This window comes from Convolutriloba macropyga, chromosome 7, assembly GCF_964194025.1.
Source record: "Convolutriloba macropyga chromosome 7, txConMacr16.3, whole genome shotgun sequence".
NCBI lineage: Eukaryota > Metazoa > Xenacoelomorpha > Acoela > Convolutidae > Convolutriloba > Convolutriloba macropyga.
In genome coordinates this window covers 17,897,950-17,920,120 of record NC_134474.1, presented here as the reverse complement: position 1 = coordinate 17,920,120, position 22,171 = coordinate 17,897,950, and the positions used below count along the sequence as shown (strand labels likewise).

At 36.8% G+C, this 22,171-nt stretch overlaps 1 protein-coding gene across 6 annotated transcripts in view; it reads left to right on the top strand.

The window, feature by feature from the left end:
* The window catches only part of LOC142342658 (uncharacterized), a 102,791-nt gene that overhangs the window by 21,141 nt on the left and 59,479 nt on the right, over positions 1–22,171 (top strand). For 4 of the 6 annotated variants that reach the window (XM_075394113.1, XM_075394118.1, XM_075394112.1 and 1 more), the window contains exon 2: positions 20,049–21,727. In XM_075394113.1, coding sequence (XP_075250228.1) covers positions 20,260–21,727 — 1,468 coding nt within the window. In that variant the 5' untranslated portion in view covers positions 20,049–20,259. Of the gene's footprint in view, positions 1–3,320; positions 3,758–18,326; positions 18,618–20,048; positions 21,728–22,171 lie in introns of those variants that run through there. The other 2 variants (XM_075394116.1, XM_075394114.1) reach the window with 2 other exon arrangements.

Sequence of the window (22,171 nt, the reverse complement as noted above, 5' to 3'; positions counted from 1 at the left end):
CCTCCACCACCTACCCCTACTCCCTCCCTTCACCTACCCCCCACGTACCTAACCCCCCCCCCCCCCCCCCCAACGTATCTACCTACCCCCCCCCCACGTACCTACGTACCTACCCCCCGCAACGTATCTACCCCCCACCACCACCTACCTGCCCGCACCTACCGAACCCCCCCCCACCACCACCAGCACCTACCCACACCCCTGAATTAAAAAAAAATTTAACGCTTTTTATGTTATATTGATCTACTACTTTTGTTATTTTCAGTGTTTTTTTTCGATATTCTGATTTCGTCCAAGTTAGGGTAGAGATTTGCACGACGATTCGAGTCCTTTCCGGTATGAGTGCGGTTGGCCAGGGATTGGGAGTGCAGTGGTTCGAATCCCGTTGTGGTCGAGGTTTTTTGCACCAATTAAAAAATTGATCTATACTAAAATCCATGAATTAAATTGCCTCGCCTGTCGTTCAAGAGCAATTCTTCCGACATTTGTTGGTTTATGTTTAACGGAGAAGTGTTGAAAAACATAATTAATGCTTTTCCCAAACCATTTGATCTGATAATGTTTCAAAATTCCTGTATGTAATAAGTGGAATGGAACTAACACTGCTCCGCTAATTAGAACACTGATTTAATTGGAGTATATGGTTTCCTCACTTGAGATACATACACACACACATATATATATATATATATATATATATATATATATATATATATGCATGTATATATTATACACATATATTTATATATGTATATATTTATATATATATATATATATATATATATATATATATATATATAGATAAATATATTCTCAATGAAAGGAAAAAAGTACAACTGATTTTTTTACGTTTCAAGTAAAAAGAAATTTTTGTCAATTGTAGCCCAGCTAAGAGCTTAAAATAGAAAATCGTTTGAAAAATCAGGAATAATCAACAGAAAAAACAATCGTTTTTCTTTTTTTCCTCGAAAAGGTAGAGATTTCCTGTTGTTCCTCTCACAAATGTCCTAAGGGTGTACAAATCTGCAAATTTTAAATAATATCACTTCACAAGAGAACTATGGGATCTGGTCTTAGCGTAAGTACACGCTAAAGTCGATAAATATAGGTTTCTCAAATTTGTTTGGTCATTATAAATGATCGAAAATGTGTTAGTAATTTTCAAACGCTGCCTCCTCATCAGAATTTTTCTGAACTATCAAAAATGTATTTCAGAAAATAACAACCAAAGTATTTAATTAAGTTGAGGAGGCAGTGAAAATATAAAGTATTTTTTTCCTTGTTGCTTTTGTCTTTTTGTCTTTTGTCTGCCTACACTACTTTTCAGTGAGAACAATGAGTTAGTTAATTCGAACATGATATTCTTGACAAGCGTAAACCAAACAGCTTTTTTTGAGAACAGTGCATTCGGATTCGATACATTTTTGCAATCAATTTCTGCCAGTGAGATTAGTCAGTTTTTTTTAGAAATTGTAACTGATAATGTTCTCCAGATTGAAAATAGATCGATACATTTTCACTGCTTTTCCAAAGTTTTGCGGAATGTATACTTGCATAAATTTAGGTATATGGCAATTAGAACTCAATTTTTATTTGTTTTTCAATTTAATTCGACATACTGCTTCTTTGTAAAATAGAGGATACAAAAAAACTATTTATGCTTGGTTAGTAGAAGAAGAGAAAGTGAATTACAATTTTTAATTAAAGTTAGCAAAACGGTAAAAGGTATTAAAAAAGTTTGGCAAGCTTAGAAAAGTGGTAAGATAGTGACAATAATGACAATATAAAACGAGTAAAAAACCCAAGCTAGTTATTCCATTCTGGTGCTATTTTCATATATCTTTTGTTTACATAGAGATCAATCGATTGACACTTTTGAATTGATTGATTGATCTACAAAAAAATCAATATAAATTCAACAGCTTCAATCGTTTTGCATTATTTCAACTGATCAACTTCAATTTTTCTAAGTTTTTCATTTTACATAAAAATCTGACACAAAGCAATTCTTGAAATGAATTCCAGATAAACTAGAGCTCATTAATTTGATGAGAAAATCAATTTTTATTCCTATTTTGTTCAGCTGAATTACTGCTTATTTAACCATCTGTATATAACTTTTCAGTACCCAAATACTTGTTAGTATACGGGTATCTGAATTTTTCACGACTTGGCTGCTCAACATTTGGCGGCTCGAAATTGAAAACTTTTGTAAAAAAACTCAATCGCACAGTTTGTTTCATCAAGAGACTTGAAGAAAAATCTGAAATCATTTTGCTGCTGTTCTAGAAAAAAATTGTTTGTTTTTATTTGAAAAAAAAACAAAAACGTCTGAATGACTTTCCCCTTAAGCTTGTAAGTAGTTAAGCTTTCGGCAACCACTTCGGTTTTTTCATAAAACTACGCATTGTAGTTTATTCTTTTCACTCCCGAGCGTCAAAGCTGTATGAGTAAAACATAGTTTACATTTATAAAAGTTGAATCACAATATTCTTGTTACACAATTTCCACGTTTTATAACGTTTTTCTGTTTTGGACAACATCTGAACCTGGCCCCATCTTCACTATATTGCATATTTCAATGAGTCAATCGATAAAACTGTTTTTCAGTAAGAACAATCAGTTAGGTAACACAAAAATTGAACAAGAAATTCACGAAAAGTGTAAACCGAAAAACGTGATCGAAAGGGATAAAAGATTTTTTTTTCATTTTTTGTTTAACTTATAATGAATGAGATCAATAATTTCCTAAAAGTAGTCAGTGGTAAGCGTTTATTTGATGTTTAATTTCCTTTGGATAATTTTTGTTGGGCGTCATTGCCCTTTACTCAAAAGCGCCGATTGAGACCTTTTTCTATGCCTATGTTTAAACCATTCATTTTTTCAGTAATTATTTAACAAAAGGAAGTTTGCTGTGGATGTTATATATCAACAATTTCATGTTTTCTTATTTTTAAAAATAAAGATAGTTAAAAACTGGTCATATCGATTTTTGTCCTATTTGCAATCGACGATACCGAAGCTTTTTTTAATCTAAATTTCCATCGTTTTTGAATTTTCAGCTAACACTAAGATACCATTCCTTCGTACTCCCCAACTCATTAATTAGCCGAAAACTGCTTGTCTTTTCAAATGATCTGATTAATTTTTCAACGCTTGCAACGCATGGCATTCTGCACCAGGGCCTGCACTTATGAAAAGGCCACCTTCAACTGTTATAACTTTTCTTTTTGGCCTTTTCTTTTGTCTGTTTTTCATTGGGTTCTATGAGTTCAAGAAAAAGGGAGTGCACCACAATTGACGTTCAATAGGCATTCGATTACATTTACAATTCTGCCTAATTAGCATAACCCACTCCATAAAAAGGGCAACTTCAAAAGACACACCAGATGTGGCCTTTCATTTTGGGAATTCGGAGTGAAAAGGCTAGGTCGCTTTGGTGCCAATTATAACCACCTTTAACTGGACTAGTTATAACCATAATACTATTTAATATTTTCCACTGCTCCTTATGCTACCTCTTTGTTCTTTTTCTACTCGTCGCGTTTCAAAAGAACTCCTTATTTTTAGCTATGTTTGTAGTCGTTCTGTCTATGGTTACTCTGCGCTTGAAATACCTCACCTGAAAATAATAGACTCCATTTTTCAAATTTCCTCCACTGAAAGGGCACCCAATTAGCCCCAAGGTTCTTGTTACTTTTCTAATTTACTCACTTACCGAACGACAGATTTGAAATTGATTTGCATAAACTTGACCGTGAGTTCATTTCTTAACTAGATTGGATTTGAAACTCGTAATTTGCAGCTTCTGATTTTATAAGGTTTTCAAAAAATTATTCCGTTCCGTTCTAATCTCAAGGGTAATTTTTAAAAAGAATTGTGAAATACGGCAATTAGAAACAAACCTTTATAGAACTATCCAATTGACCTGGAAAAAGAACAACGAAAAGATGAAATTAAAAAAGATTGCTAAGATATCGACGAAAAATTGATGTTATCCAAAAATTCACGCAAAATTTGTAGAAATATTAAAAACAGATGAGTGGTTGCCTAGCGGCACTTTTTTGCGCGACTAAAAAGAATAGTTACAGCCATATTCATGGTTATGCTTTATATGAACAAAAAAAGAGTAGAATAAATTAATAAAACCACTTAAGTTCTAAATCACTTAAACTGGTTAGGATCAAGCTCAATGGTTAGGATCATCTCAAAATCTTACGAAATAAAGTATCGCGAGCAGTTTTGACCGAGTCCCCTTCAAAAAGTGTCCGTGGAAATATTTTTTATCTTAATAATAGGTTTTCTGTGCCAATTTGTCTGAGTAAAAAGAAACTCAACAGTAAGCCTGCAATGCAAGATGCAGGGTCAACTTTTTCAAATGATAACTTCAAACGCTTCTCGGTATTTTTTTTTCAAAATAATTAATTGCATTTTTCGCGAGACTGAAGCATGCTAAATGGAATATTGAGTTCACTTTAATTAACGAATGGTCTTTTTTGGATAGCGATTAATCTTGTATTTTGCATGCTTAAAGTCAATAGGAAAGCTTTGCTTTTACTCAGGATTCTCAAAAAAATTAAATCTACGTTTAAAGTTCCTTGCAGCAACGGATATGCGTCCATGCTGCATGCTGGATTATTTGAATCTTATTATTCAGACTGCTTTTGAGACCATTTTTATCGCAGTAGAACATCATAAGTGGTCTGAAATTAGGTGCTCGTTGGGTGCTTGAAAGACGAATGAATCAGTTCATTTTTATTCTTTTCTTCACAACTCTTTGACATTCAGAGGAATGTCGACGCAATGCATTTACTTAAAAGCATGAGTATGACCTTTTGGTCATTAAAATCGCTACTTTTCTGAATAAAAATATAAACAACGCTAAAAAAGTAATTCCAAATATTTATTAAGTAGGCTTGTCAAATTTGAGCTTTTTTGCAATATATTACACTAAGATGAGAAATTTAATGAAATTATAAATCTGCCTAACACAGATAAAAGCAACTGAGTTTGACATTCAGGAAACCGTGCCGATATTGTTTATCTTTGCTCTAGATGATATATAGATTTTGTTGAATAGAGAGCTGTTTGGCCTTCGTTTTGCGTTTTGAAATCAAAAGTACAAATACAGATAATTTTAAGATCACTTCAACTCAGAAATCATGCTCTTTCAAAGGTAAAATCACTAGAATAATTGCTGATCTTTCGAGCTGCGGTACTGGCCTTTGACAGAATAATGGTGTTATTGATGTGATAATTCTTAAGTATATTTTGCCGCCTAAATGTTGTAAACTTGATTTCTTTGACAAGTTTGAATCATAATCATCGAAAAGAAGCTAAACAAAGGTGCACGTGGCGAAACAAAAGAAATGATTGAATAAAGAAATTGAAACAAGGATCCTATTTTTGAAACAACAAAACCCAAGGATTTGAAGAACAAAGACGACAACGGCAACTCCCCCGACCGGGACCAGACGGCCATTGTCATACGGCAAGCAGTCACTCATCAGTACACAGCCACCTATCAAATGCTTTCAAAGCTGAAAGTAGAAAGGAGAATAGAACTAATGATAATCAACACAAGCAAAGAAGTCCGTTCGCGCAAACTTTTGATGCAGCCCAGAACCAAGACAAAATCGAAGACCAGCCCAAAATTTTTGTCAACTCGACCAACAGCGTTCTTTTCGAGCTGAGAAACAGAAACACTCAAAGAGCTGTATCATCCAATGAGGACAAGCGAAACAAAGGATCAAAACCCAATTGAACCAGTCGAAACGTCACAACTAGATCAAACGGGAGTTCTCTAGTTGTCAATCATAGCTCTAGTTTTCAACTAGCAGAAAATTGCGTTCACGTTATAAACAGCCTACTGCAGAATCAACAAAACACAATAGGGAATTCAGAGAATGGAATCATGAACATAAACACAAACAGCTATCAAGCGTTCTCAAGCAATAGTTCTATTAGGACAAATCAGGTCGAATCCAACAAGGGAAAGCCGGCTCCCCCTTAACAACCAATTGCCCGCATTTCATTGGGAGCGAAAAAACAGGCAACATGAATCAAGTAAACACTTCTCCACAAAGTAACATTAGCTATCAGAAAACAAATCGACCTTACATTACACCAGATAATGGATCAGCAGCAGCCATGGAAGGATATTTTAGTGTGCCAGCCGAATCAAGTAGAAGCTTCGATACGAATCGCAGCAAAATTGTTGCCCCTGGAGCTGTTCCACATCAACAAAATGTTGTGCCCAATAAATTCCCAAGCACAACGCTTGGCCGTGAACACTTTTATAACGCAGTTGACCCAGGAAAAAATCCTGAAAACCTTGTAGAACAACAAAGCAACTACACTACAACCCAACTAACCCTCAATGGATACTACGCGTATCCAGGAGAAAATCAGAACTACCAGAGCCACAATCAACACCAGCCCTTCTTTCGAAACAACCACCGTTCAGTAAAGCTCCCAAACATTCGCGTAAAAAAATGACGGAGATCCTCTGAACTCGAATGAGTGGTCTAGTATGTTTTCATCAATAATTCACAATAATCGTGACATCTCGGACAACGAAAGAATGAGCTACCTACAGTCCTTAATCATCGGTTCGGCAAAAGAAGCCATATCCGGATACTTGTGCAACCCAGGTTTTTATCACGAAGCATTGTCAGAACTGGAACGCCGCTTTGGAAACCCTCAAAATGCCGTGTCAGCGTTAACCAAAGAACTAGAGCTATGGCAACTACCACAAGCAAACGATCACGCAACTCTGATCAGCTATGCGTCCTTTCTACGCAAACTGGTTCAACCATTCAACGCCCATGGATTCTATGCCAACTCGAAGTCAACAAACTTAGTTCGGATAGCACGGGATAAATTATCATGGTGTTTGAAAATGAAGTGGAGCGAACACCTTGTGGACATCAACAGTACCTTCCCAGGACTAGAAGCTCTCTCAAATTGGATGGATAGACAAGCCAGAGCTTGTGAACAGCTGCAGCACTCCGTTTCACCTCAAAATCTACTGAATGATAACGGAAAACAACCTAATTTTAATAGGCGAGACAATAATAACCACCACAATGCGAATAAAAACCATCAATACAATTCCTCAAATCGAAACAAAAACAACAACAAAAATTTGGCAACAGAAAATCGAACACGCACGGTAGTTTCAGAAACGGAAGCGAGCCAGTCAACAATTATAGTCACAATAACGTGCGACGAGACAATATTGGAGGAAAATCACAGTTTATGAACGACAATGGAAGTACTACTTCGAACAACAACAGTGGAAATACTACCTCGAACAACAACCGAATTTCCCAGATAAATTCTTCTAATACTCAGCAAACTAAAAACAAGAAATGTCCAGTAGATCAAGGCGATCACTACATTGGAAAATACTTTAAATTTTTGCAGATGTCACCATCAGAACGAAATTCGAAAGAAAAATCTGCTCTGCTACAATTGTCCAAGTCCCAATCACAATGCTAAAAATTGCCCATCAAAAGTATGATGTAGACATTGCCCACGCAAGCATCATTCAATGCTACACGATAAAAACTATAGCCCTAATCAGAAAACAAACATCACACAACACGAACTGCCCCTTTGTGAATCGTTTGAAGATATAAATAGCGGAACAAAACCGCCAAGTTATACACCTGTCTTCCCAAGGAGAATCCCAAATCAGCTGCCAATGATACGCATAAAACTATTTGGAAACAACGAGCACTTTGAGTGCTACGCGCTAAAAGACAGCTGCAGCACAATCTCATATGCTCTCGATCCAATGGTATCCAAATTAAATGCACCACAGACAACCTTGGAAACGACTCTGAACGTCTCAACAGCATTTGGTGATTCCTCTATGGAAGCAAAACTAGTACAACTTGACATCGCGCTTTTCAGGAGCCAACGAGCATTGTTCCGTCTGAACTACGTTTACTCAATAAAAAACTGGCATTTCGACGACGCACCCGTGACACAGTTAAATGAGGTATGCAGCAAGTACCCACACCTACAACTCATCCACTTCCCGCAATTGGAAAACAAAAAAATTCAGGTTCTGCTTGGAATTGATGCAAACCATTACATCCTCGAGAGTTCTTGCAGGGTCCTAAAAACACCCCATTTGCCATTCGCAGTCTACTTGGATGGACCATAACAGGCCCCATTAAATTTGATAATGAAAAAACAGAAAAAAAAACAATCTTTCTATCAAATAGTTTTGAGGCTTTTGCAAGGGAAATAAATTTTTCAACAGATGATGAAGACCCTTTAACCGAATCCGTGACCAGTTTCAGAAAAATTGACATATCTGGAACGGAAAATGAAGACGAACTTTCACTTTCCAAGAACGATCAAAGGGCAGTAGAAATACTTAACAACACAGTGAGACATACAGGAGAAATATATGAAATCGGTCTCCTCTGGAAAGAAAAAGTTGCTCTTGAAAACAACTACCCCGTAACAAAGTCTCAAATCCCAAACCTTGATTGGCAAAAAACTCAAGAAAGACAAAACATTGGAAGAAATGTACCAGAATACACTCGACACTGACATTGAAAAAGGTTATGTCAAGTCAGTGACTTTCAGCGACACTACACCCGATCGCGTTTGGTACCTACCACACCATCTTGTTACCAACCCCAACAAACCAGGAAAGGTGCTCCGGGTCTCAAACGCTGCACCAACATTCAAAGGAAATTCACTGAATAGCAATCTTCTCACAGGACCAAATTCACTAAACAATCTTGTCGGGCTCTTATTTCGATTTATAGAAAATCCTGTTGCTATCAGGGCTGATATTGAAACAATGTTTATTCAGGTCGGCATTATAGAAACAGATCAACCCTCCATGAGATTTCTGTGGCCAACTGAGCGAAGTATAAAACAGTTCCATTACACCCGCCTAATCTTAGGCGCTCGATGCTCGCCAACAACAGCAATTGTTGTTCTTCAAAAAACTGCTAGCGATTTTTCACCAAACCAAGCCGTTAAGGATTTAGTCAACAACAGTTTTTATATGAAGGATTTTGTACACTAGTTCGAGACAATTAAAAAGGTTAAAGATGAAAAGCTCTGCTTAAGAAAACGCTTTCGAAAGGTGGAATCAATTTGACAAATTTTGTCTCAAACGAGAGGTCCGCTTTACAAAATTTTGACGACAGCAAAGAAAACAACGAAGATTGTCATCGCGTGCTTGGAGTTCACTGGAATAAGGCAGCTGACAGATTATTCCACAAAAATCCATCAAAGTTTGACAACAACGGTAACAGTTATTCAATCAAGAAACTTCTGTCGCTAATCGCCTGTCTTTTTGATCCGTTAGGCATTATAGCCCCGCTAGTAAGTGCACTCAAGATTATTCTACAGGATGTATAGAAAGAAGGATTAGCGTGGGATGACCCTTTGCCGCTCAAAAAACGGATTCTGATCCAAAAATGGATTGACAAATATCAATCTGCACCACCTATTGAAATTCCTCGCTGCATAAATCCCAAATTAGCAGCAAATGAACTACATGAACTCCACATATTCAGCTACGCCTCGCAACTAGCTTATGGAGCTGTAGCTTATATCAGAACTTCTTCAGACAATGGCGTTTCATGCTCGTTTCTCATAAGCAAAGCCAAGGTTGCTCCGATCAAGTAGCTCAGTATTCCTAAATTGGAGCTCCATGCCGCAGTTCCTGGAACCCGCTTAGCTCGGTTCGTTAAAACACACTAAAATATTTTGTTCAAGGAAACCGTCTTTTGGTGTGACAGCACTGCAGTCCTAGCGTCGATTAAGAGCACGTACAAGCTTAAAGTTTACGTGTTCAACCGGGTGCGCGAAATTCAAAACAACTCATCATCTGATAGCTGGCATCACATCAGTGGCAATAATAACCCAGCCCTTCACGCTTCTTGCGGTATTGATCCAGATGAGCTGCCAAAACTTTGGCTAACTCCACCGTCGTTTTTGTTGGAACCAAAAGACAACTGGAACAAGATACTCAGCGCGGAGAAAACAAACGTCACAACAATGCAACAACCAGTAAAAGCAGTCATTGACGTCGAGATATTCTCGAAGTGAACCAAGCTAATCAAAGCAACCGCACAATGCTTTTGTTTCCTAGACGTAGTTATAACCAAGCAAAAAAGAGCTCTCAACTGTACGGATATTGAGAAATCGAGAAGTCATCTGTTCAAAGCATCACAACAGAACTCTTTCGGTACTTCAATCTGCTTACTGAACCAGACGAAATCTCTTCCAACGAAAGAAAAACTTCTACAGCTTTCGCTGTTTCTCCAAGACAACATTTTGCGTGTTGGCGGCAGAACCAAAAGGAGTACTTTGTGTTACAACACGAAACACCCAATTATTTTAAACGCAAAAGAGTTCATTACCCGGCTTTTTCTAATCAAATGCCACAAAATCTGTATGCACTTTGGAACTGAATATGTAAAGAACTATGTGCAACAAAATTTTTACATGTTTGGTCTTGGGGACGCCCTTCGCAGTATCACCTACATGTGCTTTGATTGCAGACGATTTAAAGGCCAAGGACTTCAACCACCTATGCCGGATCTACCCGACATCAGAGTGCCACAAGACCAGTCTCATGTAGTTTTTACAAACGTTGGAATCGACCATATTGGCACCTTTACTGTTATTCAGCAGAACAAAGAAGAAAATGCCTATATCTGCCTCTTCAATTGTCTAGTCACACGAGCTGTGCACTTGGAAGTGACAGAAGACTTAACGACAACCACTTGCATGACGGCCATCCGAGGACTTATCGCCAGACGCGGACAACCTCGACTCTTCCTCAGTGACAATGGTAGCAACTTTTTTGGAGCCAGAAAACAGATACGAAGACAACCCCTCAAACTTGACCATGAGTTCATTAGACAGAAACTAATGAACGAGTCCGTCGAATGGCGTCTAAACCCTCTTTCTGCTCCTCATTTCGATGGGGTGTGGGGGAGAGGCTCGTACAAATTGTAAAACGAGCTCTTCTCTTGAATCTGGGATCTGCGAAGTTGACTTGAGACGTCTTCTCCACCATTGTTATCGAAACAGAGAGTCTTGTCAATGCGAGACCTTTAACACACGTTAGAAGTGACATCGAGGTCGAGGACCCGTTGACACCCAACCACTTTCTGATCGGTAGAGCGTTTCCCAATGTCCCAGCGTGTGTCTTCAAAAAGACTCCCACAATCCAGACGAAGACGTGGACCCAAGTGCGACAACGACTCGAAGCAATCTGGAAAAGACTTCTAAAAGAGTACCTTCCAACCCTGAACACCTTGAAAAAGTGGTTAAAGCCTGATGCCAAGTTGGAAGTGAATGACGTCGTTTTTGTTTCGGAAGAATGGACCCCAAGAGGAATTTGGCCCCTGGGACGCGTGACAAGAACGTTCACCGGCCCCGACAAAACAGCTAGGTCATGAGAAGTAAAAACTGGTTTAGGCTTCTTAACCTGACCAGCTGTTAAACTTGCACATGTTTTCCCGAAAACACCCCCGGCAGGTTAGGTAGCCCGATATTGTTTATCTTTGTTCTAGATTGATATATAGATTTTGTTGAATAGAGAGCTGTCTTCGTTTTGCGTTTCTGAAATCGAAAGTGCAAAAAACAGATAATTTTACGATCACTTCAACTCAGAAATCATGCTCTTTCAAAGGTAAAATCACTAGAATAAATGCTGATCTTTCGAGCTGCGGTACTGGCCTTTGACAGAATAATGGTTCAAAAAAGTTGCCTAATAAGCTTTCCATGCCTAAAAGTTTACTTTTACCTGGCCACCATTGAATTATAATTCTTTTGCCTTGCTTTAAAAACTCAAAGGATTCGGATTAGATTGGTGCGCTGTCTTTTCTACGACTCAAAAATGAGTATTCCTATTACAAAATATTGGTATTACACGAGTATTGGTTTTCTACAGGTTTTTTACAATCCAACAATCAAGGTAACGCCCTGTGAGAATAAGGTTTCATCAGCGGCCCATAGCGGGTTTTCAGTAGTTTTTCAAGTGCTTAGAGGGGTTCAGCTGCTGGGGCGGCCTTGATTCGCTGTAGTTCATAAGCTGTTGACAGTTAGAGCATTTTTGTTTTTCTTGCTCTTTTTCTATCGTATTTGAAAAAATGGGTTATAAAATGCTTTTTCTTAAGTTAGGACTGCATGAGTTTATTTGGTGTTTCAGTCTTTTTAACAGTTACCCATGTACATGGGCCGTTAAAATAAAAATGGTCTCGCTTTTTGCTGTTATATCAAGTCATTGTGTTTTTAATTCATTGCTATACAAAATGTGAAATTATCACTTTAAAAAACAAAATGTGAAGCTAGTTCAGACATAATGCGTAATTTAGTTTCCTTCGAGCTAATCTAAAATTTCCAAAACAGCCAAAATATGTGCATTTGTTAGTTTTTGAAATGAACAACTGTTTTTCAAAAAACTCAATCAAGTCTACAAAGAACTTGGGCCTGATTGTTATATTATCATTTTTTAAGACTGATGTAATTAAGCGGAAACATGATTGATCCTGCCCGCCCTTTCCTCATATGGACTGATGTTTTGACTTTTCAGGGATCTCGACGTGAAGTAAACTTTGATTGATACTTGAGAAAAAACGTTTTTCAAAGCGATTCTTCAAGTTTGGAGCGAAAATTCCCCGCTTGCTTTACAAAAAGTCTGTGGCTTGATGTGATGGAAACTGAGTTTTGCTACAAAAAGACTTCAATTAAAACTTATGATATTAGCCACATGTAATCATATTGTTCTCATATTAACTGAAGCCCATCGAGATGGCCAATTGCAAAGAGCTTGTATGAGAAAATGTAATTGCAAATATTCAAGGCCTGAAAATTGCATATCCGTTAATCGGTACTGATTAGGCAAAAAATAATGTGGATACCTGTATTTTTAAAATCGGAACAAAATTTCTCTTGTGCTGATAAGAACTCGGGTTTATGTGCGGTACTGTTTTGTAAAATTTCAAGATAAAATTGCACGCCAAATGTTTTTTTTTCCGGAAATATCTCTACAACTGTGAGCATAAACAAGGAGGCAGGGTAAAACTGCGTTTGTACATAATGTTCCAACCCCGCTTGACAAAATTTTCGACTTAATTGTCTGCCTATGGAGCCAATTGTAAAGTCAACTGTGAGACTAAGTCAAAAGGTCACACTCTAACTCTGGAAACAGACAGAGTTCAAAGTTTAACGAAAAATTTGTTGAAGCCAAAATAACACTTGCTTTTTGGTAAAAATTGTTATATATGTCCATTGGCCCCTCTCTGCACATATAATTTATCTTTCAATAATAGAAGTATAATTTGAAATCAATCTGGTCTGTAACTAACACAAAAAGAAACAAAAAAGGCGATAGTATTACAAAAAAATATAAACAGAAACTCATCACACACCGAATAGTTTTTGAAGTATAAATTTCCACAGCTAGATCTCAACTGGTCATGTTCTTGCTGCTTCTCACATGAAACCAAGAAATGTACCAAATTTAATCGAAACACCTAATTTGGCCAAAAAAACTTTATATTAAATATGAAAGCTGAATTTTGGGTACTCATCGAGTTATATATCCAAAAATGTATATATCAGCTGAAAGCATTTGATAGTTTCTTTAATTCCCCAACTGCCTCCGTAACTTTCCAAAGACATGTGTTAGACATATGAATTAGAAATATCGAGTCACTTTCTGTAACTCCCCAAATATCGAGTTAGACATCTGACTAATTAAAATAAAATAAGAACACAAAAAAACACAAGTTCTCGCAAATCTCAAGAATTGCCTAACAAATTAGGAAAACAAGCTGTTGAAGCCAAAACATAATTTTAACTCCAAAAACACAAAATGGTTTTATTGGAATTCATTGAAACATAAAGAGGCCTCTTATTAATTGAACCTTTAAATGAAAGAAGACATTCTTGTATTTCAGATGGAAACTGAGTTTTGCTACAAAAAGACTTCAATTAAAACTTATGATATTAGCCACATGTAATCATATTGTTCTCGTATTAACTGAAGCCCAACGAGTTGGCCAATTGCAAAGAGCTTGTATGAGAAAATGTAATTGCAAATATTCAAGGCCTGAAAATTGCATATCCGTTAATCGGTACTGATTAGGCAAAAAATATTGTGGATACCTGTATTTTTAAAATCGGAACAAAATTTCTCTTGTGCTGATAAGAACTCGGGTTTATGTGCAGTACTGTTTTGTAAAAATTTCAAGATAAAGTTACACGCCAAATGTTTTTTTCTGGGAATTTCTCTACAACTGTGAACATAAACAAGGAGGCAGGGTAAAACTGCGTTTGTACATAATGTTCCAACCCCGCTTGACAAAATTTTCGATTTAATTGTCTGCCTATGGAGCCAATTGTAAGGTCAACTGTGAGACTAAGTCAAAAGGTCGCTAATGACTAACTCTGGAATCAGACAGATTTTAAAGTTTAAAGAAAAATTTCATGCAAACCGTGTTGAAGCCAAAATAACACTTAATTTTTGGTAAAATTTTTATCTAAGTCCATTGGCAACTCTCTGCACATATAATTTATCTTTCAATAATTGAAGTATAATTTGAAGTCAATCTGTTCTGTAACTAACACAAAAAGAAACAAAAAAGGCGATAGTATTCCATAAAAATATAAACAGAACCTCATCACACACCGAGTAGTTTTTGAAGTATAAATTTCCACAGCTAGATCTCAACTGGTCTTGATCTTGCTGCTTCTTACATGAAACCACGAAATGTACCAAACTTAATCAAAACACCTAATTCGGCCAAAAAACTTTATATTAAATATGAAAGCTGAATTTTGGGTACTCATCGAGTTATATATCCAAAAATGTATATATCAGTTGAAAGTATGAGATACTTTCTTCAATTCCCCAACTGCCTCTGTAGCTTGCTAAATACATGTGTTTGAGATATGAACCACAAACATCGAGTCACTTTCTGTAACTCCCCAAATATCGATTTAGACATCTGACTAATTAAACTAAAATAAGAACACAAAAAAACACAAGTTCTCGGAAATCTCAAAAATTGCCTAACAAATTAGGAAAACAAGCTGTCGAAGCCAAGAAATAAGTTTTACTCCGAAAACACAAAATGGTTTTATTGGATTTTATTGAAACATAAAGAGGTCTCTTATTAATTGAACCTTTAAATGAAAGAAGACATTCTTGTATTTGGGATGAAAGACATTAAAAAATTCCAAAAGACAGACTCAAAGTTCAATCCGAATCCTTTTTCTTGTAAAACTCAATGATGAAAGCCAAACAGGTCTTGCTATCGCTGCACGTGGCTGTTGAAAACCAAATTTTTCTAAAATAGTAAGTAATAGCTTTGTTTCAAAACGAAAATCGTATAAAATCAAAAAATAATCGATGCGTTTTTTAGAAACAAATATCAGTTTGACATAGCAAAGGACAGCAAATTGTTGTTTTCCGATAACTTTCTTAGGAACCGGAGGTAAAATTAGCCAATATCCGAGTAAAGGGGGTTTGCGTTAGCTGTTTTTAAATCTGGACCACCGGTTAAACTGGAAAAAGTTGACCAAATCCGCACATTTGGTGCTATTTTTTTATGAAAAAGAAGAAAAATGCTCAATTTTCAAAAATTTAGCTGAAATTTTTGGGAAACCAATTGTTTCAAACTTTTTTCCAACTCTCTTCTATCCTCAAACGTAACATCAATTAAGCTATGTTTAACAATTTGATCATATTTTCAGCAAACATTAATCAAAATTTCAAAAAAATGTGAACAAAACAACTGAAGTTAGGCTAACGTTCACAAAACTTTAAACCTCCGTAACTCCCTGGAAAAAGTAAAATTAAAAAAAAACTTTTCAGTTTGAAATTCTACGTTTGACCAGCTTTCTAATGATACCACACATAATCCTGTACGATGAATATATCGATCGGCGAAAACTGACTAAACAAAAAAACAATTGAGTATAAATTTCCTCCCCCCACAAGTGGGTCGGAAAATGTGAAGCAGCGGAGTGGAAAAAGTAAAATCTTTTGAAAACTTTTGAGAAACATGTTTTTAGAACAATAAAGACCACAAATTACAGCATTTATTTTCCACAAAACATAAACGCAACTTTTTCCATTCTTTTGTGTTCAAAAATCAAGCGTTAAGAATCTCTTCGATAGAGGTGTGGTTCTCACTGGTAGTGGCACTACCAGTTTTGAATAATAAGCTTATAGGTGCATCAGGTTTTTTTCGCTCTTTAGTCCAGTGATTTTTGGTTAGGAAAATTTAAAATTCCGAAGAAACACAATCAAGCTAATGACATGTATGTGTTATCTTTCTCTCCTAATTTTTTACTTCAAAATCAAAAAAGTTAGTCTGAAAATTGGACAAAATGAATCATTTTAGTCATATTCAGCCTTTTAGTCATATTTTCTTGCTAGTTGACTCATATTTGTTAAGTTAAGTCTTTCACTTTTTACTTCAAGGCAAAATTCAATGCCCACTTGAAGTCATCAAAACAAAAATAGAAATTCTGCTGCTGCTGTTGCATTTCCACAAACACAGTTATTTTACAGACAACTCTTCCTGTTTTTCTCTGCCTTTCACCTCGTCCATTCACAGCTCAGTGGATGCAGTGATGTTGGTGGTATTAGTTGTAGTATACTGGTGTGTACGTGTGTGTGCAGAAAGTGTGTGTGAGAGAGTGAGTGTGTGGTGGTGCATGAGTGTGGATGTGTGTGTTTGTGGTGTGTTGTTGTGAGCCCAAATCCCGACTGGGTTGCTGTCTATTTTGTGACAGGGGTGTCTTACCCACGCAGAATAACAATCACTCCCACACTCATCTTAGCCGCTATCTTGGAATACAGCGCAAAATGACGAAAAAAGAGAATTAAAAATAACGCTGACCTCCTCTAGCATTAATGTACTCTTGCTATCATATTGCCCGGACAAGGGTAACATTTATAGTTTTAATCTAGTGTGTAAAAAAGCATTTAGCTTTTGAATGAAAAAGTGTCGCATATTTACCTTGACAACTTAACCTCAACAATTGTGATTTTATTTTTTTTCAATGCGCATCATTGAATTTTTGATATATAATTTTTTCAATAAAATTAAAATTTTGTCTCTTAGAACTAATTGTTTCATGTTGAAATAGTGAGACAAAGCTTGTGAAAAACTATTCTGGAACATTTTTCGGTCAATAGTTTTTGAAAACTGTACTGGCAAATCATTCTATAGGCTCATTCTAGACTCGGGCTTATTTATTGTTAACATTTGTAACTTTAAACATGGTAAGTAAAGCCCAAATTTTCGGCCAATTTCACATTCTAGGCTGAGTGAGCGTGAGAGTGAGTGGTTATGCTTCCCAGATTAAAAGGTGGCTTCCTTGCACCAACTACCAGCCACCTTGGCTCAGCATCCACAAGGGAAGCCCAACCTTCTTCCTAACTCACCAAAACAAAGACGGGTCATTAAGCAGAAATTACAAAAAAATAAACAAATATGAGTCATAGCTTCTTTCTGGCTTCCCTTGCCTAAATATTAATAAACGTTAATGACTATTGATGAAGTACTAGGTATTAAACAAATGCTTAAGCCGTAGATAGGGATCTAAATTTTGAAATTGAAAGTTAAAGAAACAAAATTTCCAAGGATAAATAAGTTGAGTGCTGTTTCATTTTCTCGGGTTGTATAAGGTTATAACTGCTTTTAGGATAGGAGGACTGTCAGGATTGAGTAGGTGCGGGACGCGTGAGATCATTTTGAATTTCAAACAAGTCCTACCTCATTCCAACCTTTGAATAATTCCCTATTTTATATTTGAATTTCCATTTTTTAACCAATTTTTGCAAATTTTCAAAAATTTTCAATTGTCAAGACAAAGTTTTGATGAAATACTTTATTGCCTATTTTATTTAAAAGTAGTCTAGCTGTTCTAATACGCTTTTTGGTATCTCTCTTCGGCGATAGACATCGCCTCAATGACTAAGAATGTTTGCAGTATAGATAAATTTTTAGCATGACAAAATTGCAGCCCTTGGATTTTTTTCTGCTAAGTTAGCCGTTCTGCTTACATAGCCTGATGGCCTTCAGAAAGAGCCTTCATCAGAACGAGCCTCAGCTAACATTTCGGTGGGTTTGCAATTGTATATACACTACAGGGCCACAGTAATGGCTGGCGTATATATAACCATACAAAACAACCAATACCTCTAACCATAACAGCTCCCACAATTCCATGCTTTATACTTTCCCGATATATCTTATACTAACCAAGCGTATAGCCGCAACCTTATTACTAAAATAGAGGCTGTTTCGGTTGGGCATTTTTCTTACCTTTTTTCAGTATTTTCCATTCCCCAGCATTGCAGTTTGTATTTCCCAGTTTTCAGTGGGCTTTTGTCGTAAAATTTTTCATCCATTTCACTATTTTGTTCGCCCATTTTTTCTAATATTTCACGCCTGCACTTCAAGTCAACCAAAGCGGCAACCGCCTCCGATTTTTAAGTCCATCTATCCAGCTAGCAAGCTCTCTTTCTCTCTTTCCTTCTCATTTTTCTTTCTTTGAAGGTTTCGTTTTCAACCTCTCTTAGGTTATATACAAACAACTGCAAGGTTAGTCAAGGGTACAAAATGGTTGCAGGTTGAAATACAAAAAATCACAGCATTTATATTTACTCTAACTTAGAATTTTTCAAATCGATTCGGAAAATTAACTTAACTAAATAATTTTCTGGTTTTGATTTATTAACAGATATCTACTCGAACGAGGGGAAATGAATTAGCGCAAAAAGTGGAAAAACTTCAACTTATAAATCAATGTATACGTCTTAATTATATCTAGCCTCTTTGCAGTTCAACTTATGCGCGATAAAAAGTCAATAATATTCATTTTGACTACTCAAATATTGGCAAATACCAAATCTCTTTGTTCTGATTACTTTCGGCTCAAAACCCATCACGGAGAGCCCTCATTCCTCGTTTTATAAGTGCATGAAAAAGCATAGATCGAAGTACCCTCAGCGCTAGCAGAGCAAATCGAACTGATAATATGTCTCTCTTACTCTCACTCCATTCGAAATTAGGAAAAGATCGGTTTTCTATCCAATTAGACGAAAATGCAAATAGCAGATTCACAAAAGGTTTACGGAAAACACGGCGAGTGGACATTTTTAGCAGATTTTGCCGACTATACTGGTGAAAATAGTAGCAAAATTAATGGATAGTTGAAAAACAGAAAAATGGAAAAAAAATAAAAATTTAGTAACTAAAATTTGTTTTTCTCAAAATCTTTTGGTACGCATTTTCTCAGAATTCATTGACAACAAAGAAATGAAATTTTCTGACAGAAGGTTGTTAACTTTATTCTATTTGCAGAAATCATTCTAATCTCGTTTTTGATTACCAAATTGGAAGACATAAAATTGTACCAAAATTTCTTAGGTTAGTGTGAAATTAGGTTTCGTGAAATTTCAGTACAGAATACGATCTTAACCCAGGACATAACATTATTTAGTTCCCAAAATTTTGCCCGGGGTATATTTTCAATAAAACATTTTGTGGGAAAAGTATGGGGAAAAGGCTCTTGAAAATACGCGAGCTTAGTTAATTTTTTTCAACTTGATATAAGTAGTTTTTTTGTTTCCATATATGCGATGGTGAACTTGGTTAAGCATTGTGCTATGCTATACACTACAACGGCTCTCCAGAAATATTTCATCTTTTATCCGCGCTGTTGTAATCTACTCGCGCTAGTGTCTGTGAAAAATTTTATTTTGCGGATTAGAGTATTTTTCCTTCGCAAATAAAACTAAAAGGGACGAGCATTTTTCATGTATTCTCATTTTCCACAACATAAAAATCCATCCTCAATGTAAAGTACTTTCTTCCACCGTTTTTATCAATCTTAAGACGGCAGCGCTTAATATATCTGGTTTTTATTTTACATCTTTGGTAAGAGCACTAGTAGTAGTTCTTACTATTATCACCATCATTACTCCTGCTGTGAAAGAAGTGATAAAAAGAGTAAAAAGTTTCCATTTTTAGAATCACTGCTGGTATTTGGATGCAGTGAAGTTTCCCAATTCCGACCAGCAACCGCCTACTTCCAATTTACAATTCAATAGATACCCAAGAGTTATCCAGTAATCTTATTAGTGGAAATTAACCAGAGTCTGCGACTATTTCTTATTTGTTTACTCGTCTGCTACCTTTGTTTACTTGTGCATGTTGGGTGTTGTTGTTGTTGTTGTCGTTGATGGCAAGCAGCAGTGGTGGTGCCCACTCAAGTAACGAATACACCGCTTCTATTGAGCACGACTTTTCAACTGGGGGTAGCATTTCACCTCAAACTAGTTCCAACAACTATATCTCCCGAGTTCAAAACTTTCGACCCCCTGGAACCAATATTAATCCAGAACTAACAACAAATCCTGTCACTGTACATCAAAACCCTCTTCAGAGAGAAATCGGACCTTGCAGTTCCTCGACTGTTGGATCCCAACATCGAACGTCGTCAACTGCCCCCGGATCCCAACATCCCCCAGTCCCACTCAACTGCTCGATCGATTCCTCAGATATTGGTCGTTCAAAATCCCCTTCCAGTGTTTTTAGCAGCTCTTTTCCTGGAAACAATCCAGATTCTACCGATTATGCGGCCTCCGATTCCCTAAAGTGGTTCAGTCTCATGAATAAGTACCAGGAATTATCGTCTGAAATTGGTTACACGGAAGATATGGAAGCGAGATGCGAACAACAATTGGCGTCTATAAGAGCTAGAAAAAATCTTCTTCGAGAAGTTCAACAAGAAACCGAATCTATGCTAAACGATCAGCCTCAAAGCACGAACCAAACACAAACATCAAAATTACCCAAACCTTCAGAAGGCGGCAAAAGCTCAACCCTGCCGCACGAATCGCGAAGTACCTTGTCAAGTCCAGGCATGAGCACGAAGTCCAGGTCATCAACAATGTCTGGTTTGCCTCCTGGTTTCGAGGGCTCCAGTATACCTTTGCAGCCCAAGGCCGCGCCTGTATTTGACTACAGTCCAAGCACCATTTATAAGGACCCATTAGAGTTTCTGGGACCAAGTAACGGTCCTCTTTTCTTCCCCAATATGTCTTCCTTTCTTGACTCAAAGTCGTTTAAAGAAGGTCAGTTGATAACAGTAAGCAGTGAATCCTCGGAAGAAAGTCTCGATGACGCAGCTGCACTCGAAGAACTGACGCCCTACTTCGGAGGCGCCAGCGAAAGCATCAATGTCTCCGAATCCTTGGACGTCCCCGATTCCGTTCCCATGACGGACGATAATCAAGATGTCTTTGAAGACCCAAAAAATGAAGAACTGATGCAAGAAGCGACATCAGACGTTTCTGCTTTGATGCAACGATTCCTAAAATTTTCAGAAATGCACCAAAATGAACCGTTGACAAATTTAACCATCGACGTTCAAGAAGGACCTCAAAGAGTAACGGAGGAACCAATTTACCCCGAAACGCATCCACAGCTTGGAGTAGACACTCGTCGACCAATGGAGGAATCAAAGACGGAAGCTACCTCGGCAAGGACCAACTGTATGACTAAAGTTGATTCACAGACAACGACAACCGCTGATGACAATGCGATTGTGAGCAGTGGTGGTGACTCAAATAGTGACGTTGAAAGTTTGAAGTCGGAGATTTATGTGCTGAGAACCAAAGTGCAGAAATTGGTCAACTATACTCCTGGTAAGTTCGATATTTCATTATTAAAACGCTCTTCCGTTCAGTTTTCTCTTTTCTTTTCTGTTCATGATATTAGAACAATATTTGATTAACAGTAATTAGGATAGCCAGTATCCGGATCACCCAATTATTATCATAATTTTTATTAAATTTAAAAAACACCAGAATTTCGGTTTCTTAGTTTTTTACCCTAATACAGGCGTTTTTAAACTCTGATACTAAATCATCCTCTTTAAACAGATTTTTACTTTTTAGGTCTACGTTTTCACGAAAAAGAGATAATATTTAAAAATTTCGTAGACAGAATTGTCAACTTCTAATTTTTTGTATTATTTCAAAAGAAACTGTAATGAAGAAGAGGCCACGATACTGCGCGTTATCTTTTTTATATTGTGAATAGAGTTACACAAAACTTATACTATATCAGAAAATGCCATTGTGTATATT